This window comes from Esox lucius, chromosome 1 (genome assembly GCF_011004845.1).
Source record: "Esox lucius isolate fEsoLuc1 chromosome 1, fEsoLuc1.pri, whole genome shotgun sequence".
NCBI lineage: Eukaryota > Metazoa > Chordata > Actinopteri > Esociformes > Esocidae > Esox > Esox lucius.
In genome coordinates this window covers 26602544-26629028 of record NC_047569.1, presented here as the reverse complement: position 1 = coordinate 26629028, position 26485 = coordinate 26602544, and the positions used below count along the sequence as shown (strand labels likewise).

The following is a 26485-nucleotide window of genomic DNA, read 5'->3' as shown; positions in this document are numbered from 1 at the left end:
GTGCGCTGCAGTTTCCATCGTGTACAGAGAGATAAAGCAATTGGGAGACTGAGAGACAGGGACAGCAATCTTATTGTGAGTACTTGGGATTTGAACAGGAATTTGCTTAATAAAGGAATGTATCATTTTAACTTGCAGTGGTAATTTAGTAACAGAAATGTTCAATTTGCAATGGTCTCTTAAATCCTTTTCGACTTTTTTGGAAAAGAAAGAAAAAGGTGCTGTGGACTCTTAATATTTTCCGGAGCTGTATATATAGATAGGAAAAATTTAAATTAGGTATTTGTTTTAGGTTTAGGCATTATGGTTTAGGTTTAAAATAATGGTTAGGATTAAGGTTTGGGAAATGTAAATTATTAGTAGATTTTCTATTTGATGATGGATAATACAATTCTGTTATTCATCTTTTTCTTAAGCCTGGTGTATGAAGATGAAATCGTTGGTAGCTGTGCTGCTGTTGCTGTCTTGTAGAGTGTGTGGGGTGAAGGCTCAGAATGCAACCCAGAACTGGAACCCTGGTGAGAGAAATGTGCACTAACAACAAACTTGAAGAATTATAGGAGTGTTCTTAATAAAGCAAGCACTTCAACTAAACTAAATATGTTGCATCTTAACATATTCACCTCTTGTTAGTTAATAGTATAAAACAATTACAAGGTTCTCTCTTTACATGTTGTAGGAACTGATATGTCAAAGTTTGACTTTGCTTTAAACTTCTTGGTTGAGGGAAGCAACACAAAAAAAAAACAGAACGACATTGAATGGTCACAAATACTGACATCAATTGAGAGTTAAATACATTTAAAAAAGCAGAGCCTTAACTAGCAATTGGATAACACAAAGTAGAAAAAACTTCAATGTACAAATCAATGTACCACACCCAGAAAAAAAAAAAAAACATTTAAAAAAGTATATTCATTATTCTATTAAATATATTTTAAATGATCAAAGTCTTGGCTAATAAACCTTGTTATTGGCCAACCTCCCAGTGATTACATATTTTATTAATTATAATTTTTTCAGCTGAGGACATGCATTTTGCCATCTCTGTCAGGTACATAAAAAGTTGTAGTATTATACTATAAAACATGAAGGAATGTTTTAATGATTATTTAATTTGCTAAAAGGCTCTGGAAAAAATGTAAGAAACCACTGCACCTTTTTCTTTCCTTTCGAAAAAGTTTGAAAAGGAAAGTTTGACCCTTCTGTTTCTTACTCAAAACCTTCCTTTTCGACTTTTTTGGAAAGGAAATAGAAAGGTGCAGTGGTCTCTTATTTATTTCCGGAGCTGTATATGCTGTATATTTACAAATACAAATCTTTTATTCAAGAAATAAATACCACTTACAATTTAGGTTGATAATGTAATTTGTCTTTTTTATGAACAACATACAATATCATTTATAACCCAAAGAACACAAATTAGGTGTGCCTTAGAAACTTTTTATTGACATGAACTCATTGTATAAATCATTTTGAACATTTAACATTTAATGAATTAATCAGAAAACCTCAAAACAGCTGTGAATTCTCAGTGACAGAGTTGACAGCGTACTGACTGAGTTTATATCATATAAAACACAAAATATTACACAACATTTTTAAAAACCTGAACACACACAGAAAGCACACAATTATGAATCTTCTTTTTTTGATTGTTTCAGATTTTATCAGAAATCAACTATTACATCAAAATTTTGAAAGAAAACATAGATGTTGTGAACCTTAACCAAACTGATCAACTTTCAAACCAAATAACAATAACTGTGTAAGACCCATTTTCCTCCGTCAGAAACCAACAGAAACCATCATATTGAAAAAAAAAACTTAGTGGACATTGACTTTTGTAACCAAACTGTTGTTTTTTAGTCACTGGGAAGCAGATAGCAAACGTGTTCACATTCTGTGAAGTCCATTACATCTGGAGAAATGAGATACAAAAAAATGAAAAGGCAAGTTTTGTGTCCTTTAAGATCATCCTCTGATGCTTTACTTTGTTCCTTGTTATAGTGTCTTGTTGTAATTGTTGTAATTGCTCGTAAATATTTTTTTTAACTATCCCTCTCTTCAATCTCAGCAGCTTTTCCCTTTTTAAAGCCAGTCCCTTTTAAAGCCTGTCCCTTTTCACTTCTAATGAGAGTATTTAGCCATTTGTATCTGAATCATTTTGGAGTAAATAGCCTTCTTAGTCATTGATATGCATCCATTAAAACCATTAATGTAGCAAATAACTTAAAAAATAAAGTACTAATTTCAAACACATTATTCAATTATTTAACAGAACTGAGAGTTATGACACCTCCAACAGCATAGATGTCAACTCCATAAGATGGAATATCGTTTTACAGAGTTGACAAAACATTCTATTTTTTCCTTTCATAGAGTAGCCATTGTATTTTACAAAGTTGCTAAGAGTGCTCTTAATGCTAATCAAAATACATTATACTTATTTAGATTTCATTTAGAAGGGCAATGGAGTTTACCTGTTATGGTTGAGACACACCTGATAGCAAACGTATTTAATTAATTTATAATAAATATGAACGCTTACCAGTGATTGAGCAGCATTCACACCTTTTTTAAAACCAGGAACTGAGACAGGGGCGCTTAGGATATAGCTTCTTAAACCCTTTTTATGTCTGATTAAATTATGTTTTGTAGAAATCTGACTGAGTTGATCAAAATCTGGGAAATACAAAAATTTAATCTTTGTTTTTTTATTTTAAACAAAGATGATTATAATACTGCATTTTTACCCCAATGTTTTTAGTAGGTATTGTTAGTTTTAGATTTTGAAGGCTTTTAACACATATGTTTATTATTTGAAGTTGTAAAGTCTAGTCTGGGACAAGGGTGTTTTCTGGCACAGGGCAAGTTTATCAGCTGAAAAAAAATTAATATGACTAAACGTGTAATAAATAACATTTATTTCATATATACAGATATTTTAAAAAATAAAACACAAAAACAAAAATGGAATTAGTGTGTTAATTAAGTAATAGTTTTTAAAAAGTTTCATAGGACATGTTTTGTGCCAACTCCCAAGAATGGGTGACCATTATTAACTGTATTTTCAGAGGGCCCATTGCACACTCTAACTCTGTGTCAGCGGGCAAGAATGAACACCCCTAATATCGCTGGAGCCTACAGACCTCAGTGTGACACTCAGGGCCAGTACACCTCCCAGCAGTGCTGGGCCTCCACTGGATACACCTGGTGTGTCAACGCCAACGGACAGCAGTTGCCAGGAACCTTAACCCCTAATGGCTCTCCGAACCGTCCCAGGTGTACTGTTCAAAGTAAGAAAAACATGTGTGGTGATTTTATTCCATAAGAATGAACAAAAAAAAATACAGTAGATTGTTATAATTACATAATCAGGTGAAAATAAGTCATGCCTAAATATTACCATTATAATTATTTAAAATGATAATAATTAGTTACTGAGCTTTCTGATAGTGAATGCCTTTTAAACCTTTTTTCAGACGTGACCCCGTGTCAGCAGGCTAATGCCAAATGTCCTCATCTGATTGGAAGCTGTTGTCCTACCTGTGACAATCAGGGTCAGTACACTCCTCTGCAGTGCTGTGGCTCCACTGGATACTGTAGATGTGTGACCACCTCAGGACAGGATATACCGGGTACATTAACTCCTCCAGGCCGTCCCCGGCCCAACTGTATCAAGACAGGTAAGATACAGATGTGTTTGTATTATCTGTGATCAAAAACCATTAAAACCTTTTCTACATCAATATACTACTACTACTACATTATTAAGTTGGAATAATAGATAATATTCCAACTAACTGATGTATTTGAAATTGTGTGTGTTTTCAACTCTTAATCCAGACCTGACCCCATGTGAACAGGCCGGTGACAACTGTACCGGTATTGGAGGTTGTAAACCTACCTGTGACAATCAGGGTCAGTACACTCCTCTGCAGTGCTGTGCCTCCACTGGATACTGCTGGTGTGTCAACACCTTGGGACACCAGACACAGAATTTCTTAACTCCTCCAGGTCATCCCCATCCCATTTGTAATTGAGGACTGAGGTAATACAAACATGTGCATATTTGTAACTGTCATCATTGTTCATTAGAAGTGTGTGTTAGTGTATGATTACATGAATGTGTTTTGTTGTTTTTAGGACCGGTGGGGTGTCTAGTGACTCCTTAGAGGGAAAACATCTCTCCACCGTCTGATCTCATTCATGACCAGTGTGGTTGCGAATCGTGTGGTTGCGGATTTCTTGATCCTCCGGCATTTATTGCTCTTTCAAACGGACATCACAATGTAAAATACACCTCATCTACTGTAAAATGTGTTCCCTGTACAATACTCAAATTAGTAAGATATAAATGAATGTATACCAGCACAACTTGAAGTATTACAATTTATGGTACTTTAGTCTTACAGTAGCGCTGTAGTCTGCAATGATTTTTGGCTCTGTTATGTAGACATCTGTGATCATTGTGTATTCTTGTATACTTAAATCAGTGCTGCTGTGTAATTTACACAAAAGGATCTTTAAGCTTTGTCATAACTTTATTAATCAAGCACAATTCACTAAAGTTGTCTGTTCTACAAGTGGAGCAGAGGACCCTGCGGAAGAGACATAGAAAACATAATCTGTGACTCCTAGCAGATTAAATATCCAAAACCATTGGATCTGCAGCCGCAACCTATATGTCATGATTTGTCCCTCATATTAAAGTCCTGTTCTAATGAATAGTCACCCATATTGTCTAATCCATTCTTGTCCAATCAATTGATCACAACATCCTCCACTGATCTGATTGGGTACTACCTCATTATGCAAGTAACATTATCTTTAAATAAAGAAAATGAGCATTCAAACTGGCTGGTTTACAGTCCCTTATTGTCTGATGAACATTACCACAACCACCATAATGAAGTATTTGGTTGTTCTCTTTAATAGTTCTCTTTATAGAGATATGTAACATATTACTTAAGGGAGAAATTGTAGAGTAGTTAAGTGATTATGTAATGGTGGTATATGACATGTTTACATTAAATCATTTAGCAAAAACTGTTGAGATTTACAGTTAGTGCAAATATTATAACCACACAACTCAGTTGTAGTAAGTACAACTTACATGAATCACTGGTGGCCAAAAGTTTAGAATAATGTACAGATTTTGCTCTTTTGAGAAGAAAATGTTACTTATATTCACCAAAGTGGCATTCAACTGATCACAGTATATAGTCAGGACATTGCAGTTTTTTCTGATTGCTTAGGCACTATCTTTGAAACTATTGGCTATTTTTGCAAAACTCTACACACCTACCACAAAATCTTACACCAAACCAGCAAAACATTATACATCACTAACAAAAGAAAACTATTTTACAGAACTCTTCAAATTCTTTTAAAAATTGTGTTTTTGTGCCAATAGAGTACACAGAAACCATAATTTGAATAAGCAGACAAAGTGGCAACTACACACTGAAAGTATAAATGAAAAACACTTGTGGCTTTTGCTTTTTATGTGTGCAGGGAATAACATATTCCTATTAAGTTTTGTAGTAAACACAAGTATACACAGGTATCCAAATGTGTAAAGTATGGATGTGTATTCCAAACATAACACACTGTCAATTCAAATTATGGGAAAAAGTTGTTTTCTGTTCTAAAAATATTCTAACACTCCTTGAACAATAAAAGCGTAGCTTTAAAATTATTTAGCTAGAAAAATTTGACTATATATCGCCTATGTGGGTCTGGCCATACGACTTCATCCACATCACATGTGATGTTGTCTTGAGCTAGGCCGCATGGAAAGTTTGTCAATGTGGAAAGGCAAACTGCAAAATAGTGCAGCAATGTGGAGACCAGATTTGCTAAAAGTGTTAATTGAAAACTGAGTGTAAAGCAATGAGTTCAGTTTTCAGTTTTGCAAAAACGGTGTTACAAAATTACAAACTGAGTGTAAAGCAGAGAATGTGAATTCAGATTGTCACACTTGGTACTGTAAATGTTTTGGCCACAAGTGTCAATGGTTTCAAAGATAGTGCTTCAAGAATCATTGTTAGTGTTTAAGCTTTCAGAAAATATCTGCAATAACCTTAAAAAGTACTTATACAAAAAAAAATTTTTTTAGAACATCTTAAATTACTTCAAAGAGTTTTTGACACAAAATCCTTCACATGCAGCAATGCAGCTCTGCAGATACTTGGCATTCTACCTGTCAGTTTGCCCAGAGCCATTTAACCCCACACATCTTGTAGCACTTGTCACAGATGTGGCTGCCTTGTCAGGCACTTCTTGCACAGAAAAGAAATGCGAGCATTAGTTTACAAAGGCAAGAGTTGGGGATATGGGGTTTTAGAGGTTTTCGTAAAATGGGCTGAGACTTGTGTCCTAACTTTAAGGATATGCTTGTTCCACCATCGGTGTGAAAGGAAATAGAAGAGCTTTTATTGAGCTGGGTGGTGAGGACCTCAACTAAGAAACAGAAACAGAAGTGGTAGAACAAAGCTGGAGTAGGGACGTAGGTTTTGAGCATATCTTGACGATAAAGATGGGCGGTTCCCCTTGCTGCTCTATATGTAGACAAGCACAAGGGTGAGGTTTGTATACATAGGTACCCTCATTTCTATAAACAATAACTTGTTTGTGGGCGTTGGTCTGAGAAGGACTGGGATTGGCTGTCTTCTGTTGCTAACAGCTTGAAGTACATTTGTAATTCTGTAAACCTTACTAAAGTTAATGCACTGACACCTGTTCTTTGGAAATCCACCCCCCACTTCAGTACAGATCTTAGGGACCGTATAAAGTATTGGGAGTGCAAACAATATTTGTTATTTGTCTGCTGGACAATGTAACAGCATAGAAAAACTGGGAGCTGCCAAAGAATGGCCTTGTGAATAAAAATATACCAATGGCTTAATCTGCGTACACAGTGGGGAGAACAAGTATTTGATACACTGCCGATTTTGCAGGTTTTCCTACTTATAAATCATGTAGAGGTCTGTAATTTTTATCATAGGTACACTTCAATTGTGAGAGACGGAATCTAAAATCCAGAAAATCACATTATATGATTTTTTTATAATTAATTTGCATTTTATTGCATGACATAAGTATTTGATCACCTATCAACCAGTAAGAATTCCAGCTCTCACTGACTTGTTAGTTTTTCTTTAAGAGGCCCTCCTGTTCTCCACTCATTATCTGTATTAACTGCACCTGTTTGAACTCCTTACCTGTATGAAAGACACCTGTCCACACACTCAATCAAACAGACTACAACCTCTTCACAATGGCCAAGACCAGAGAGCTGTGTAAGGACATCAGGGATAAAATTGTAGACCTGCACAAGGCTGGTATGGGCTACAGGACAATAGGCAAGCAGCTTGGTGAGAAGGCAACAACTGTTGGCGCAATTATTAGAAAATGGAAGAAGTTCAAGATAACGATCCATCTCCCTCGGTCTGGGGCTCCATGCAAGATCTCACCTCGTGGGGCATCAATGATTATGAGGAAGGTGAGGGATCAGCCCAGAACTACACAGCAGGACCTGGTCAATGACCTGAAGAGAGCTGGGACCATAGTCTCAAAGAAAACCATTAGTAACACACTACGCCGTCATGGATTAAAATCCTGCAGTGCACGCAAGATCCCCCTGCTCAAGCCAGCGCATGTCCAGGCCAGTCTGAAGTTTGCCAATGACCATCTGGTTGATCCAAGAATGGGAGAAGGTCATGTGGTCTGATGAGACAAAAATAGAGCTTTTTGGTCTAAACTCCACTCGCCGTGTTTGGAGGAAGAAGAAGGATGAGTACAACCCCAAGAACACCATCCCAACCGTGAATCATGGAGGTGGAAACGTCATTCTTTGGTGATGCTTTTCTGCAAAGGGGACAGGACGACTGCACCGTATTGAGGGGAGGATGGATGGGACCATGTATCGCGAGATCTTGGCCAACAACCTCCTTCCCTCAGTAAGAGCATTGAAGGTGGGTCGTGGCTGGGTCTTCCAGCATGACAACGACCCGAAACACACAGCCAGGGCAACTAAGGAGTGGCTCCGTAAGAAGCATCTCAAGGTCCTGGAGTGGCCTACCCAGTCTCCAGACCTGAACCCAATAGAAAATCTTTGGAGGGAGCTGAAAGTCTGTATTGCCCAGCAACAGCCCTGAAACCTGAAGGATCTGGAGAAGGTCTGTATTGGAAGAGTGGGCCAAAATCCCTGCTGCAGTGTGTGCAAACCTGGTCAAAAACTACAGGAAACATATGATCTCTGTAATTGCAAACAAAGGTTTCTGTACCAAATGTTAAGTTCTGCTTTTCTGATGTATCAAATACTTATGTCATGCAATACAATGCAAATTAATTACTTAAAAATCATACAATGTGATTTTCTGGATTTTTGTTTTAGATTCCGTCACTCTCAGTTGAAGAGTACCTATGATAACAATTACAGACTTCTACATACTTTGTAAGTGGGAAAACCTGCAAAATCAGAAGTGTATCAAATACTTGTTCTCCCCACTGTAGCCAGCATACACTCATATAAAGGGTACCGTGATGGGTGAGAGATTTACAGTTTATAACAAACCTCAAAGCCCCATGGTATGCAGTGTCAGGCATAGGTAATGAGTACATAGATGCATGCATGTACATCACCACAATCAATAACAGGTAGAAAGGTAGCACACACAAGGTGTTTTCTTGTCTCTTAAAAAAACAATACTTATTTTGGAAATAAAAACCCAATTTAAGCCTGAGCGTTTTCACAAAACCCCCACAAGACACTCATCAATCCAAATCAAAAAAGTATTTGTAAGTGGTTACCCTCTTTATTTTCTAGTTCTTCATAATAACTATACCCCAGAGATACAGCGACTTCGTTTTGGCTTTTGTAAAAAGCATTAGCTTCATATCATGTAAGTATCATCAGCATAAAAATGAAAATTTGCATTCTTACCAACATTATTGACAGAGATAGTGAACAACCAATGTCCTAGAACAGAGCCCTGTGGCACCCCCATCTGGACAGGTAACATATCACATGTCCTGCCATTAAACTGGACATATTGAACCATGCAACTATAAGTAGAATCACTACCATACCTCAGTTAGCCATAGATTTCCATGGACTTCCAAAAATGAAAGTGAATGTTTTGGCCTGATTTGGGGCACATGTATACAACACAGACATGACAGTACATTTTCATGGACCTGTTTGGGCTCAACCGCACCACTTTAACAACAACTGACCACAAATCCCAGAACGCATTGCAGCTGAGCTCACTGATTTTTTTCAGCCTGATTTTATCGCAAGCCTTTATCTTAATCATGTTGTAGGAAATATGTCTCTTCTGAAAATATCTAAATAAATATCCAATAAATTACCAATAAATTACCAAAGCATGATAAAATAAATCGATTCATAGTAGGCACGCACATATTTGACATTGTAATTTAATTATTATAATAATTTATCAGTATAGGTTATTACAATTAGGTATGTACAAAACATCCTGTAGGATGTTATTCCAAGTTTGTAATTACACAGGATTTTTGTTTTCAAAGAAAAAAAGGTCTTGTTACACATGGAAATAATTATTTGGGGAATTACCCTTTGACAGTTCTTTTGCACCATATGCTTCTTAAAATGTAAACAGTCCAAATGGAAACCAATGCCCTAATATGCAGGGTGCCATTGATAAATAATTATAAAATGTAAAGGAAACAATTTGTAAAAAGTGAAGGGGTCTGAATTCTTTCCAAAGGCATTGTATTTCAAGGTCATACACGTGCACATGTTCGTTTTACCATCATGGTGAGGATCAGCAATTTTGTACCATTTAAAATAACAATTTTACCTAACCACTAACCTAAACCCTAACCATAACCTCAATAAACTAACTTTTATGCCTAATCTTAACCCAAACCCTAATTCTAAACCTTTGGTCCTCATTTAGATAGGAACACACACAAAATAAACTATAAAGCTGTCCAACATGCCTGGTTGATGAGTTGAAGATTGTCATTGGTAATAGACGAAAAGTTCTGAGTAAGATAATTTCTAAATTGAAGTACAATGCATCTATTCTAAAACATTAGAAAATATACATACACATACTACACACCCCTTCCCCTAATCAGTGCTGCCATTTTCCAGCTTTCTGTGCTGTGTCTCACATCTGCATGAACACACACACACACACACACACACATACATAAAACCAAACCTATTTTCTCTAATGTTTTACCCAAACCTAACCCTAACAATCTAACCTTAACCCTGAACGTAACCATCCCTAATTGTAAACTTCACCCCAATTGTGAATTTAACCCAAATCCTAAATTAAACATTTATTAATGAGGAACAGCAAAATGTCCCGGCATGTTTTCATTGTTTTATTCCCCTTGCACAGATTTTCAAGTCCCCACCAGGATAGTGAAACTTGTGTACTAGGACAAACACTTGATTTTCCAGTCCCCACCCAGACAGTGAAACCTGTGTATTAAGACAAACACTTGATTCATTTTCTATCTTGAGGGAGTATTCCAGGAAAATGGTAGAAACTAATTCACTGAACATGTCTGTCTTCTCCAGGTGAGGGAGTTGCTGAGATGTTGGTTCCAGAATGGCTGTTTCTTGATTAAATCATTAGGTGACGTGAAGCGCAGATCGATTGATCCAACAACTCGATTTCCATGACAATCATGGAAAGTGCGATATGCATCATGTCCATCACAGAAACTAAAAAGAAAGAGCACAATATTTTAGATGTTTGGAAAAATAAATTAGTTTTACTACCTATAACGATCATGTAGATGTTTTCGCCAAAATAATTTGTTTGATGTTCTTATATTTTGTCTGCTACCAGGATCTTTACGAGAGTTTTCATGAAAGGCACTTCATGAAGAATAAAACACTATTGCTGTACTGGATATACAGTGGACCTGCTGTACCACTGAAATAGTATCATACTGTAGTCTATTACAATTTAGGTCAAAGTCTTGACAAATATCACTTGCATTGCAATAAAAGTGCTCCATTAATTATAAAACATTATTATTATTATTCATGCATGTGTGTTGGCCTGTTTGTTGATTAAATACAGCCACATCACATATGATTGTACTCTAATATGGCTTTTTATGGCAGTGGTTTATTGAATTACTCAGGCAAAACCCCAAAGCAATCCTTTTTTTTCAGTTTAAGCAAAAATACTTTGGGTTACTACATTCAGCACTTGACATTAACTTTTTGGCTCACCAGCCATTGTGGCTAGTGGTTTTCCAAAGTTACTGCCCACTCAGCATTTTCACTATCCACCATTTTGTTGTTGGGAAATTATGTTTTATTTGTTAATCTGTGCTACATCATAGCCTGTCTAGTTCACACAGTTGGCAATAGGCCTAACACAAATGGACCAGAATCCAACACTGTGTAGGTAGTGCTCATGGGAGTTGTAGGGACGTAGGTCATAATGTCACTCTCATTGCAATGAGACTACAGTTTTTAAAAATTAAAAAAATTAAATTAAAAACACACACACACACACACACACACACAGGGGTTTTCCTGGTTCAAAATTAGGCAAAGGTGGTACCCCAACCCTCACACTCTACATACTTAATATTATATGTGGCTACACACTTCAAAACTATTAAATCTGCCCTGTTGTCCATGTCCACGTGAGCAGCTAATGCACGCTGCAATGTCCTCCCTAATATCAACCAAAATATATAAACAATATATTTATTCTTAACATAGACCTATGTTAAGAATAAATATATGTTATTTATTTATATGTTATTTAAAAAGAAATATGAAATCACTCATCAGCTATATATCAGCCAATATTATTGTTATCTATTTTCGTTGTTGTGCTATATTCTTGTTAATATAGACTTGCATAAAAACGAAACAGAGCTGTATATATTACAGCCTTGTCACGTTATTCTTTTCTCCGTCCTTGCCTTAACGCCATATCGTTAATCTCCCCTCTCGACCTCCTTCATCTAGGCTCTGCTGCTGTTGCTGATCCAAAGTCCTCTTCACGTTCATATATTTATATTCTTAATGACTTAAATATGTTAATGGAATATCTTTTTTCACTGTATATTGCATATATAGCCCAATATTTTGACCAGTACACACCCTAATCTGATTATCTTTTCACCAGTCATCTTCATTTGCCTCGCGATCTCTCTTTAAATAAATCTGTAATTGTAGGCTATATTAGAAGTCACCTGAAAAGTTTTTTTTAAATGTATGCGGCTTGGATGTTGTTTGAGGTTTTTAAGTTTTATTGAAATATTTTGACATGCTTGGGTGTAAAAGAAAACTAAGATCAGGCCATGGTGATGGAATGGCATCTTATTAGTGGATGAGTCCCTGTTAATTCACATTCACCCGGATGAGATCCACTTAACTTAGTAGGTTGCAGGTTTGGTTCAGCATTATTTGCTATGGTTTTTGATCAGGTTACACTTCCTGTGTTCTTGCCAGAGGCAAAAACCCAGAGTGTGGTTCTGATTTGACAGAATGCGCTAAGCAACAAATACATTTTTTTGGAATACCCCTCTGGTGGTGGCTGAAAAAAAGTAATTCATTGTCCTCATCCTGTAACCCTAACCTAACCAAACTTAATCTCATTAACCTAACCCTAAATTAAAATTAAGCTAGCCTAAACCTAAAATAATTTTCACTTAGCATACTATGCCCACTTGTAAAATGCACCCTAAACCTAACCCCTGAGCTGGATATCAAATTATTTCTAATAGTGACCAGCTAAAAAGGAAATGCGTGCAGGTTTTATTGTCAAGGTGAAGATGAGAAATTTAGTACAACCAAACAAAAGTATTTTACCTAACCCTGTCCTTAATGACCAAATGTTATGCCTAACCTTAATCTTACCCTAAGTCCAAAACCTAATACTTAATGCCTAAATGTAACCTTTACCCTAAAGTAAACCTCAGGTCATTTAAAGCTTCTTGTTGAAGTGAGTATGTCCTCACTTCAGGTGATTTTCCTTGTTTTTCAATTGTAGTGAGGACAGCAACATGTTTACACATTCATGCACACACTAACAGCATAGTATGACATAGCATTAAAGGGCTACTATAATAACATGGTTAAAAGCCCCATCCCTCAAGTGAATCTTCTGTTTTTATTACTTTTTAGTGGACACCTCTAAAGCTCTACTCACTCTCCCCTTTTCAGAGTGCTGCCATCACCCTGTCTGCTGTAGGTGCGGTCTATGTCATGCTCACACACACAGATAAGACACGATAGAACTGTCAAAGTGTCTGGTTAATGAATTGTCGATTGTCTTTGCTGATTGAAATAAAAAAGGAAAGTGTGGAAGGCTGAGGAAGATGTTTCCATGTTAAAGTATAGTACATTGTTTTGTAATACTCTAAAACATCCACACCCATACCAAACACAAACATAAGATGCTATCTGTCACATAATGCCTGTGGGCCAAAACACACACACAGAAGAAAGTGTCCAAATGTCTGTGTGATGATGTTTTCTCTGGTGATCACATATTTCTATTTAATAATGCATCCATTCTACTCGATTGTAATGCAGACACACACACGCACACACAAAAAATATTTAAATGTTAACTATAATTGTGGGGATCTCAAATGTAATTAATGAAATAAAAACATACAGCTCTGGAAAAAAATTAAGAGACCACTGCACCTTTTTCTTTTCTTTACAAAAAAGTCGAAAAGGAAGGTTTTGAATGAGAAACAGAAGGGTTAAAATTAAGAGACCACTGCAAATTGAATGCTTCTGTTCCTCACTCAAAACCTTCCTTTTAAACATTTTTGGAAAGGAAAGAAAATGTACAGTGGTCTTTTAATTTTTTCCGGAACTGTATTTTCCCCACTCTCTCGCCAGACCCTAACCCAAAACTTATCCTCAACCATAAAACTACCCTTAACTCTATCCTTAAGTGTAAATCGAAGTGGAACCCTAATCCTAACCACTAAAATGAAACAAATATTGATGAGGACCAGTAGTATTTGTTTATTCTGTAAAATATTCCTTGTTTTATTTACCTTGCAGGGATATTCTGGCCACCACCGTGATAATAAAACCTGGGTACAAACACAAATCTTTTTCTGTTCTTGTTAGGACTGGAAAACAACCTTAACCTAAACCTAATCCTAACCTTAACCTCAAGAATCTAACCTTTATGCCTAACCTTAACCTAGCTCCACTGACTGACCCTAACCTGCAATGCCTAAATCTAAAAGTGACTTTAATTCTAACACTACAGCCAATTGTAGGTTTTTTTCTCCAAACCTCACCCCTAAGTCAGAAATCTGTTTTTTGGGGGGCTTTATTAGACAGATACTGACAGCGTTGCATTAAACGGCTAGTATATTAACATGGGAAAAAGCCCCATCCCTCAGAAGTCTATTCACTCTCCTCTTATCAGCATGCTTACATCTCCTTTCCTGTTCTAGATGCTATACATCATTGTGACACACCGGACACATCAAATATCTGTCCAAATGTCAAGTTAATAACATGCGGAATGTCTTTCAAATGTGAGAAAATATTCTGAGAATAATTGTTTCCTTGTCAAAGTACAATACATCTATTCTAATACATTTTAAAACACACACACACACATACCACGCATCACATCATAAGGCTGCCATCTCCCTGGTTGATGCCAAAACCCACAAAAAACTGCCCACACTGTCTTACATGCCCACACACACATAAACACATTTACTTAGCGATCTAAATGGGGACAGCAAAGCATATTATTGCACCTTGAAAGATGTCAAGTTTGGTGTGGTGCTCGTATTCTTGCAGTCTCACCGCTGGGTGGGATCAGATATTAGTCCCTTACCTAACCCCAATCATAATATCTGCCTTCACCCCTAAACATAACCCTACCCTAAAGCCTAACCTTGCCCCTTAATAAACCATAAACTTAAAAGAAAGCCCAATTCTACCCCTGTGCACAATTGTAAGTGGGGGTGGGGGGTTCACATCAAAATCCTGGACTTGGTTCATGCTTTGACAAAGTAACGCCCGCCTCGCCAACGGACAGACAAACAGACACAAATCTGTAGTGTTGGATTTGTACATAGCCATGAGCAATGAACACAAGAAGGGAGTAAGTGAGCACCCCTGAAGGTTGAGTGAGGCTAATGTGTTTTTGCATTCACTCACTACTGTAGATGGCCCATCAGGAAGTACGGGATCTAATTGCAAAGGGAGGCACTCAGTCCCATGGTCATGATCTTCAGGATGGGCTTGGAAGACACTATGGTGTTGGATGCTGAGATATAGTTAAAGAACAACAGTGTCACAAAAGTATTTATCTTGCCCCGATGGGAGAGGGCAGTGTGGAGTGCAATCAAGATTGCATTGTTTGTGGATCAGCATGTTTCTTTCACCCAGAATGCCCTACTGAATATTAGAGACACATTCTATTAACAACCAAAATTATATCATGTATCATGCAACAAGTTTTTGTTTAAATCTGTATCTACAGTAAATCTGTATCTACAGTAAATCTGTATCTACAGTAAATCTGTATCTACAGTATGTGACTGGAAAATAGAGGCAGGGGTGGAAACGAGGCCTGGCACTGGTTCGCTTAAAAATGCGAGGTCTTCATTCAACTCACCCGGGGATTTTCCTTTCAAAAGGTTGCAACTACTGATGAATACAAAAAAGGACTTCACTCTCATTACTGCTTCCTACTACACCCAATCAAGAACAAGAGCATAAACCTGCAGACACTAGGCCCTTTGTGGGACTGGTCTGACACATGTGCTCGATAGGGAGTCCAAAAAAAGCTACATTCAGGAATTGTTTCATTGAAGCTTTATTTAACCAAGAGAAAACCCCAGGGGTTAAAGGGTTGGACTTAAGTATAGGAACCGTAAAAGACAGTGGCAGCGGTTCTCCTCACTAATAATTTATTAGTGAGGAGAACCGATTAGTAGGCAAAAGACATACCACTGCATTGAACACATACAGTAAATGTACCAGTGTTTCAGCCTTCTTGTAGGAAAGGAGGGCACACTTCACCATGTAATAAAGATCAATGTGATGGGTGAGCGTTCTTGCATAAATTATTTATCATATCACCCAGTGAACAGTTTGTTGAAGGGTGCTAGCAGAGGATTGGGGGTACCATAATCAAGCACAGATAAAAATGTCCCTTGAACAAGGTCTTTCCTGGCTGACATATATTCCTGAAATAACAACCTAACTTCATGTTCAGCTTTTTGGATAAAAGGTCAACGTGCTGTGTCAGCCAAACAATAGGTTGAAAGCAGGCTGGAAACGCAATATCAGCAATGCTCACTCTATCAATGTTTCAAGTGCACTGCTTTTTCGGCTTGGGGTCATTGATAACAGTAATGCTCATGTGGCATTGACTGTACTATGTGTATCCATATACACCGACTGGGTATTGCTAATAATGAAACATGACATACTGATGTAAAGTCCCTCTTTAATTAGAGGCTATAACCCAAACGGTACACTTTTTTCATTAACAGTCACAAAGTGCTTATAAATACCCATCATGAACTCAAGAAATCAAGCTAGAGTTGGTGTTGAAGGAGAGTGGCTAGGACAAACTCCCATGAAAGGTAGATCTATAAAGATCTACCTTTCACTTCTGTGGGGTGGGTTCACTTCTGATCGTACCTGCTGGGCCAGGGCCCTTAAATCTATCTCCTCCACTTCCCCCTGTCCTCTGCTCCCTGCTTAATGTCCACTTCACGGCCACCTCAGTTTCACATTGGAACAATGGGATTTCCTTACTCAATACACTGTGTCGCATGCAACTTCAATAGAATGAACATTTGCCATTCTGTATGGGTTATTTGTGAAAGCACTTTGTGGCAACTGCTGATGTGAGAAGGGCTTAATAAAATACATCGGATTGATAAATAATATCAAGAACGTCTCAAATGGCTTTGATAAGAAGTAGTGCTCTGTATATGTAATGAATATTCATATTACTTTTAAAGGGGAGTCAATGCAGAGACCAAGTTTTGGTAAAAAGCCCTGTTTAATATAACGATACAGAGAATATACAGTATATAGGGGATTGGGAGCCATCTTTGGGATGAAGAATTGAAATAAAAGTGTGTGTGTGTTTGTGTGTGTGCGTGAATAGGTGTGTGCAGGCCTGCGTGTATTTTTCGGTGCATGACTGGGGAATGCAGTTCTGCAGGATGAAAGTAAACAAACAAACTATCAAATTTTTCAATGATTGATAGATGATACAATCATAGTATCAGGCTTCAAGGATTCCCAGCATACATTTGCATAAAGAACTGAACATGCTTTGTTTTACCTACAAAAATTTTGTCTCAAAAAGTATTTCCTCAAACCAAAATTATATAAATGTGTGCTGCTCTTTCTATTGGGTACAGAACAAAAATCAGCTGAGAGACAGAGAGAAATCTTGTGAGTACCTGATAATTGCAAAGGAAATGTCATAATGAATTATCATGTGGGAGGAGTTCGGTGAGGCCATGGAGAAGGACTATCGGCTGGCCTCGAAGAGATTCTGGCAAACCATCCGGCGCCTCAGGAGAGGGAAACAGTGCCCTACCAACGCTGTTTACAGTAGAGGTGGGCAGCTGTTGACCTCAACTGAGGATGTCGTCGGGCGGTGGAAGGAGTACTTCGAGGATCTCCTCAATCCCGCTGTCACTTCTTCCATTGAGGAAGCAGAGGATGAGGTATCAGAGGTAGACTCGTCCATCACCCGGGCTGAAGTCACTGAGGTGGTCAAGAAACTCCTCGGTGGCAAGGCACCGGGGGTGGATGAGATCCGCCCTGAGTACCTCAAGTCTCTGGATGTTGTGGGGCTGTCTTGGTTGACACGCCTGTGCAACATCGCGTGGCGGTCGGGGACAGTGCCTCTGGGATGGCAGACCGGGGTGGTGGTCCCTCTTTTTAAGAAGGGGGACCGGAGGGTGTGTTCCAACTATAGGGGGATCACACTTCTCAGCCTCCCCGGGAAAGTCTATGCCAGGGTTCTGGAGAGGAGAATACGGCCGATAGTAGAACCTCGGATTCAGGAGGAACAGTGTGGTTTTCGTCCGGGCCGTGGAACACTGGACCAGCTCTATACCCTCTACAGGGTGTTGGAGGGTTCATGGGAGTTTGCCCAACCAATCCACATGTGTTTTGTGGATTTGGAGAAGGCATTTGACTGTGTCCCTCGCGGCATCTTGTGGAGGGTGCTTGGGGAATATGGGGTCCTGGGTCCTTTGCTAAGGGCTGTCAGGTCCCTGTACAACCGAAGCAGGAGCTTGGTCCGCATTGCCGGCAGTAAGTCAGACTTGTTCCCAGTGCATGTTGGACTCCGGCAGGGCTGCCCTTTGTCACCGGTTCTGTTCGTAATTTTTATGGACAGAATTTCTAGGCGCAGCCAGGGGCCGGAGGGTGTCAGGTTTGGGGACCACGCAATTTCGTCTCTGCTCTTTGCAGATGATGTTGTCGTGTTGGCCCCTTCTAACCAGGACCTTCAGCATGCGCTGGGACGGTTTGCAGCCGAGTGTGAAGCGGTGGGGATGAAAATCAGTACCTCCAAATCCGAGGCCATGGTCCTCAGTCGGAAAAGGGTGGCTTGCCCACTTCAGGTTGGTGGAGAGTGCCTGCCTCAAGTGGAGGAGTTTAAGTATCTAGGGGTCTTGTTCACGAGTGAGGGAAGGATGGAACGGGAGATTGACAGACGGATCGGTGCAGCTTCTGCAGTAATGCAGTCGATGTATCGGTCTGTCATGGTGAAGAAAGAGCTGAGCCGCAAGGCGAAGCTCTCGATTTACCAGTCAATCTACGTTCCTACTCTCACCTATGGTCATGAGCTTTGGGTCATGACCGAAAGGACAAGATCCCGGATACAGGCGGCCAAAATGAGCTTTCTCCGCAGGGTGGCCGGGCGATCCCTTAGAGATAGGGTGAGAAGCTCGGTCACCCGGGAGGAGCTCAGAGTAGAGCCGCTGCTCCTCCACATCGAGAGGGGTCAGCTGAGGTGGCTTGGGCATCTTTTTCGGATGCCTCCGGAACGCCTTCCTGGGAAGGTGTTCCGGTCCCGTCTCCCCCGAGGAGACCCCGGGGAAGACCTAGGACACGCTGGAGGGACTATGTCTCCCGGCTGGCCTGGGAACGCCTCGGTGTCCCCCCGGAAGAGCTGGAGGAAGTGTCTGGGGAGAGGGAAGTCTGGGCATCCCTGCTTAGACTGCTGCCCCCGCGACCCGGCCCCGGATAAGCGGAAGAAGATGGTATGGTATGGTATGGTAATTATCATGTGTTGTTATTGATCTTAAATTTGCATGGGTCATTATTCATTTATATATATGTTGAGATTTGTTTTTGTTTCCGACTATTTATATTTTAACACTAGATTAGAACTGACGACCTGACTGCAGACGTTGAGGACCGAAGCAGAAGATCTCCACTAAAAGGTGTGCATGGGAGTGATCCTCATCTATTTGTAAAGATCTTGGCAGGTGCCCACTAGGGAAATACCATATCTTACTAAGAAATCAGGTTTAGGGAAAGATGTTCAATTGGGCATAATCACAGAATGTATGTTACTTTTACAATTAGGCATTAGGTTTAGGTATAAGGTTATGTTTAGACATACAAGCAACACATAAGGATCAGTGCAAAATGCATGTAGAATGTACGTGGAATATATATCGAATACATTTTACTTTATTCAAAATACATTTCAGGTATGAACATGTATTTCACCTTATACTGTATTCGTAAATGTTTTTGAAAATGTATACATATATTTAACTTTATTCAAAAATAAATTTCAGTTCTCAAAATGTATTTCAGCTTTTATTCCAAAATGTGTGTCAACATTTATACATTTATAAATGTACCTTTTTTCAACAAGGAACACAGACTGAGACCAAGGTCTATACATCCAGTTTAAGTACAAGGGAAAAAACGAACAGAAAAAAACACAAACAACAGACAAAACAAGACGATCACAGATAGAAGACAAAATACAATGCTTTAAACACAGATGTTATTCTCTTAGAGTCCTCAGATTTTAGTGGATATTTGGCCTGGAAAGAACTGTAACCAAAGGACGGGGTCTTTGCCGAAATCAATATTGATATTATAGCCAATAATAGGACAACATTTTCCAAACAAATGCAACACACTTGTCTTCACACAGTGAATATACAACATTTATGCAAAATTTTCAAAATGTTCAACACCTGAAAATATTCAACACAATTTCAGGTGTTGAAATACATTTTATAGACAGACATTTACAAAATACATTAAATCTTGCAGTTACCAATATACTCTAACGTACTGTAGCAACCTTGGTAAGGCCACAACTCGTCCCTCTGAACAAGGTATCTCTATTTGGTGTAGTGGGTAGCATGCCTGACTTACATTTTATTTCATGTATTTCATTATTTCATTAAATATTTTCAAAAATATATTTTCCAAATGTACTGAAAAATATATTATGTATGCATATTCTGTATGTATGTAAATTTTTGATACATTTTTGATACATTTAAATGCATTTGGTAATACATTTGTAAATGTATTCCAAATGTATGAATTACATTTTCCTTAATTTATTTGGCCAATGTTTCTTATTTTAAATAATATATGTATAATGAATTTATTTTCCATATGGGAATTATTTTAAGTTTAACATTAATGTTGCGATCAGGGTTATGTTACAGTTAGAGTAAGGGTTTGGTTTAAGGCTATAGAATAGGGGACAAATTTGTGGGATCGGGTTAGGTCCCAGGTCCCCATGTGGATAAATAAACATTGGTGTGTGTGTGTGTGTGTTGTGTGTGCATGTAACAGAGAGAGAGAGAGCATGTGTTTGCCATTTGATGATGATAATACAGTTATTCTACTCATTTTTAAGCCTGGTGTGTGAATATGAAAGCGTTGGTAGCTGTGCTGCTGTTGTCTTGCATAGTGTGTGGGGTGAAGGCTCAAAATGGAACCCAAGGGAATAAAGGTACAAAATGTCTAAACACTTTAACAAAGTTAATGCTAGTAATGCCTTGCACTATGTTTAGTAAAAATATACAATGGTCTAAATGGGCCAAATTGATCCATCATGACAATACCCAGTTGGGATGGTCTGAGAAGAAAAATACATTTTATTTATTTCAGAATACATTGTTTTGACGCATTAGATATTGTTACTTGTCCTTGATCAAATTTTATTCTAACTATATTTACAACCCAGTTAGCAGGATTTTATTACACAAAAAAAAAAATTCAATTTGGATAACAATGAACAAACAAATGTACCATTACTGTACCAGATTCTTTAGTGAGCGAGGAACAAACCCTGACCCCATGTGCGCAGGCTGGAGTCAATACCACTACAAATGGTGTTGGGGTCTGTGTTCCTACCTGTGACAATCAGGGTCAGTACACTCCTCTGCAGTGCTGTGGCTCCACTGGATACTGTAGATGTGTCACCACCTCAGGACAGGATATACCGGGTACATTAACTCCTCCAGATCGTCCCCATCCCAAATGCATCAAGAGAGGTAAGATACAAATGTGTTTCTGTTTGTATGGTCTCTGATCATAATCCATAAAACCTATTTAAAAAGAAAAGTAATTACTACATTGTTACATTTTCAGTTTGAATAATAACCTAAGTCTTATCTGGATACTGTTTCTATGTATCTCAGATTCAGTAATGTTCACCAAATAGTAATTTGAGCTGACATTCACACTAACTGATCTATCTGAAGCTTAATGTGTTTTTCACTTTCTATCCAGACCGGACCCCATGTGAACAGGCTAGACACACTTGTCCTCCGCATTTTGGAAGCTGTTGTCCTAAATGTGACATTCAGGGTCAGTACACTCCTCTGCAGTGCTGTGGCTCCACTGGATACTGTAGATGTGTGACCACCTCAGGACAGGATATACCGGGTACATTAACTCCTCCAGGCCGTCCCCATCCCAAATGTATTAAGACAGGTAAGATAAATACGGGTGTGTTTAAAATATATGGGGTCATAATCAATAATTAATACATTATTGGATTATCAGTTAGAATAATAACCAAAGCATTATCTGGATGTTATTTATATGCATCTCAGATTCAGTAATGTACATAAAGCTGCAAAAAGAGATAATAATCACAGATGCGTTTTTAAATTTCTATCTAGATCTGACTCCATGTGAACAGGATACAGCCAACTGCCCCCATGTACTTGGAAGATGTTGTCCTAAATGTGACAATCAGGGTCAGTACACTCCTCTGCAGTGCTGTGGCTCCACTGGATACTGTAGATGTGTGACCACCTTGGGACAGGATATATCGGGTACATTAACTCCTCCAGATAAGCCCCAGCCTACGTGTAATAAGACAGGTAATGCAAAAAGGTGTTTCAGTTTGAATGGTTTCTGATCATAATCCATGAAAACTATTTTGAAAGAATTGTCATTACAACATTGTTACATTTTCAGTTTGAAAATCTTATCTGGATACTGTTTCTATGTATCTCAGATTCAGTAATGTTCACCAAGTAGTAAATAGAGCTGACATTCACACTAACTGATCTATCTGGAGCTTCATTTGTTTTTCACTTTCTATCCAGACCGGACCCCATGTGAACAGGCTAGAGTCAACTGCCCCCCTGTGCCTGGAAGATGTTGTCCTACCTGTGACAATCAGGGTCAGTACACTCCTGTGCAGTGCTGTGGCTCCACTGGAATCTGCAGGTGTGTCGACCCGTTGGGACGGACGATACCGTGTCTGCACATTCCTACAGGTTCTCCACATTCCAATGGTCTCCTGAACAGTAAGATATAACTTTTTTCTTCCTCTGATATTAAACCATTAAAAGCATACACTTTAGACATTTATATTTATACACCATCAGGTGTTTAGCTGGACTAATAACAAGAATCCATCTGAATATTCATTCATTGTATCTCAAATTCAATAAAGTGCACAAGGATGTGAATAGAGATCATATATTGAACAAGTACACAAAAACAAACTAATAAACAGTGATACATTCAGCATGGTTAACAATGAATGAATTAATGTCACTCTCTTTCCAGAGAGCGAGGAGCAAGCCCTGACCCCATGTGAACAAGCTAATACAAAATGCCACCATCTGATTGGAAGCTGTTGTCCTACCTGTGACAATCAGGGTCAGTACACTCCTCTGCAGTGCTGTGGCTCCACTGGATACTGTAGATGTGTCACCACCTCAGGACAGGATATACCGGGTACATTAACTCCTCCAGATCGTCCCCATCCCAAATGCATCAAGACAGGTAAGATACATATGGGTGTGTTTAAAATATATGGGGTCATAATCAATAATTACTACATTATTAGATTATCAGTAAGAATAATAACCAAAGCATTATCTGGATGTTATTTATATGCATCTCAGATTCAGTAATGTACAGAAAGCTGCAAAAAGAGATAATAATCACAGATGCGTTTTTAAATTTCTATCTAGATCTGACTCCATGTGAACAGGATACAGCCAACTGCCCCCATGTACTTGGAAGATGTTGTCCTAAATGTGACAATCAGGGTCAGTATACTCCTCTGCAGTGCTGTGGCTCTACTGGATACTGTAGATGTGTGACCACCTTGGGACACTCCATACCCGGTACATTAACTCCTCCAGGTGGTCCCCGTCCCAAGTGTACAAAGACAGGTAAGATACCAATGTTTTTTTTTTAAATATTTGTGATCATTTTTGTAAAGTTGCATACATGGAGGCAGGACACATGCATGGGGAGAACGTTGGACGTTTAATAAAATAACTAAAACATTAAAAACCTGAAACTAAGGCACAAGACAATACAGCACAACATTACGTTGGTATGGGAACCCAACAAATACCGAAAGGACACATTAGGAAAGAAGAACTTAAATAGTGACATTGATCAGGAACACAGGTGAGGGCAATAAACAACAAAACAGGTGTCCCTGCCAGGACATGACAAATATAAAAAAAAAAAAAATCTACATTAGGAATAATAAAATACTTCTATATTAGGGATAATAACCAAAGTCTAAGAGAGAATAATCACACTAACTGATTTATCTGAAGCTGAATGTGTTCTTCACTTTCTGTTTAGATCTAACCCCATGTGAACGGGCTAGAGACAACTGCCCCCGTGTTCCTGGAAGATGTTGTCCTACCTGTGACAATCAGGGTCAGTACAATCCTGTGCAGTGCTGTGGCTCCACTGGATACTGCTGGTGTGTCACCATCGAGGGTCAGGAGATACCGGGTACATTAACTCCTCCAGGCCGTCCCCGGCCCAACTGTCAGGTAAGAAAAGGCAGGTGTGTGTGAATAATAACATTAAATAAAATCCATCAATTTGCTTGATTTGTATTTTTTTAATTTTAGAACCAGTGAAGAGTCAAGGGATTGCTTAGATCCACATCTGGATTTATGACCACTATTCCAATTATTTCACGCTATTTCATTGGCTACTTCCACTTCCCCTCCTATTCTTCTTATCTGATTAATACCAGTGATCCAGCAGAGTTGGAGTCAATTGTAATTGTGGTAAATTGGTAAATTACTGTTTTCAATCCACTAATGAATTAATTATTCAAACTTTAGTTGAATAAATAATTAAATTAGCACATTTCTGTATTAAATCAGTCAACCAATCAAAGAAATCTATCAACCAATCAAAAACAACTGTAACATTTTCTTTGAATAAAAACCTAAGCATTACACCTGGCTGGTTCATAATCTTCATTGTCTAAAGTATTTTATGGTTATGTTACATGAGGGAGGTATATATATGTATATATAGCTCTGGAAAAGAGACCACTACACCTTTTTCTTTCCTTTTCAAAAAAGTCGAAAAGGAAGGTTTTGAGTGAGGAACAGAAGGGTTAAAATTAAGAGACCACTGCAAATATAACGCTTCTGTTCCTCACTCAAAACTTTCCTTTTCAACTTTTTTGAAAAGGAAAGAAAAAGATGTAGCGGTCTCTTAATTTTTTCTGGAGCTATATATACATAAATATATATACTGTATATATATATCAATATACATATAAACACACAGTATCTCACAAAAGTGAGTACATCCCTCACATTTCTGTAAATATTTGATTATATCTGTTCATGTGACAACACTGAAGAAATGACACTTTGCTACAAGGTAAAGTAGTGAGTGTACAGCTTGTATAACAGTGTAAATGTACTGTTCCCTCAAAATAACACAACACACCGCCATTAATGTCTAAACTGCTGGCAACAAAAGTGAGTACACCCCTAAGTGAAAATGTCTAAATTGGGCCCAATTAGCCATTTTCCCTCCCCGGTGTCATGTGACTCATTAGTTTTACAAGGTCTCAGGTGTGAATGAGGTGCAAGTGTGTTAAATTAATTATTTCCCAAAGACAACCTTCCGTGTTGTCACATTAAATCGTAATGATAACAGAAATCACCCATATGGCCCTGATCAAAAGTTTACACACTCTTGAATGTTTGGCCTTGTTACAGCCCTGACACACAAAGGTGGCAATTAAAGGTGAATTGGTTAGTTTGTTAGCTCTCACGTGGATGCCCTGGGTAGGCTCGATACTGAGCCATGTGGAGCAGAAAAGAACTGTCAAAAGACCTGCGTAACAAGGTAATTGTCAGTGAGGTATTCTGTCATGCGGTGCAAGAGTTTGAGAACCAGGCGCAGGCAGAGGTAGTCAGTGTTGATCTTTTATTAAAACAAACAGAGCACAAAAACAAAACACAATGAAAGAAAAGGCCTGAATGAAGCAGCAAAACGAAATTAGGCAACAGGTATAATAAACGTACACGTAACGGCAACACACACGACGACATCCAACAACAACAACAACAATGATCCACACTGTGGGGAGCTGAGGGGAAACATTTAAACACGTACTAATGAGTAGATAGGGACCTGGTGTGCATGATTAAGACGTGACAAAACAAGTCTGGGATATGTTCATAAGTGATGGGAAGTGAGAGTGCACGGAACGGAGGCACTGCTGCTCACCGTACCGTGATAGTAACCCCCCCTCAAAGGCCCGGCCACCAGACGGGCCTTTGGGGGGGGGGGCCTAGGTGAACAGAATACCATCCCCACTGTGAAGCATGGTGGTGGCTCACTGATGATTTGGGTTTGTGTGAGCTTTAAAGGCATCAGAAATCTTGTGAAAATGTATGGCAAGATGAATGCAACCTGGCCGGGGAGGCAGAGCCGGCGAAGGATCATTAGCCGGGGGAGCCGGCGGAGCGGCTGGGCCAGTAGAGGGAGCCGGGGCGGCCGGGACAGGAGAGGGCGCCAGGGCGGCCGGGAATCATAAGTGATGGGAAGTGAGAGTGCACGGAATGATGGCGCTGCTGCTCACCGTACCGTGACAGTAATGTTCCTCCCGCTGCCCAGTGGCCGCACCCGCTAGCTCCTCCTGCTGCCCAGTGGCCGACACCGCCAGCTCCT

General features: G+C 38.9%; 1 protein-coding gene across 3 annotated transcripts; it reads left to right on the top strand.

Moving 5' to 3' along the window:
• LOC105009735 (nidogen-2) lies at nucleotides 1-24747 on the top strand. 3 transcript variants are annotated; one of them, XM_029118529.2, is made up of 11 exons: nucleotides 17409-17455; nucleotides 19404-19464; nucleotides 20919-21014; nucleotides 21328-21558; nucleotides 21797-22000; nucleotides 22192-22395; nucleotides 22624-22827; nucleotides 23093-23311; nucleotides 23503-23706; nucleotides 24134-24330; nucleotides 24412-24747. In XM_029118529.2, exons 3-11 carry the CDS (start codon nucleotides 20933-20935, stop codon nucleotides 24418-24420), a joined length of 1554 nt encoding a protein of 517 aa, XP_028974362.2. In that variant the 5' UTR covers nucleotides 17409-17455; nucleotides 19404-19464; nucleotides 20919-20932; the 3' UTR covers nucleotides 24421-24747. The 3 variants fall into 3 exon arrangements, with proteins under 3 accessions (XP_028974354.2, XP_028974364.2, XP_028974362.2); XM_029118521.2 differs by lacking the exons at nucleotides 17409-17455; nucleotides 19404-19464; nucleotides 20919-21014; nucleotides 21328-21558; nucleotides 21797-22000 and adding exons at nucleotides 1-75; nucleotides 417-518; nucleotides 3078-3299; nucleotides 3486-3689; XM_029118531.2 differs by lacking the exons at nucleotides 17409-17455; nucleotides 19404-19464; nucleotides 20919-21014; nucleotides 21328-21558; nucleotides 21797-22000 and adding exons at nucleotides 1871-1952; nucleotides 3078-3299; nucleotides 3486-3689.
• Nucleotides 24748-26485: the final 1738 nt, after the last annotated feature.

Bases quoted from the DNA above. Each gene is read 5' to 3' on its own strand.
- LOC105009735 (XM_029118521.2), top strand. From the start codon at position 425: ATGAAGATGAAATCGTTGGTAGCTGTGCTGCTGTTGCTGTCTTGTAGA. The intron at 519-3,077 runs GTGAGAGAAATG...CTGTATTTTCAG, and splicing joins AACCCAGAACTGGAACCCTG to AGGGCCCATTGCACACTCTA. The intron at 3,300-3,485 runs GTAAGAAAAACA...ACCTTTTTTCAG, and splicing joins TCCCAGGTGTACTGTTCAAA to ACGTGACCCCGTGTCAGCAG.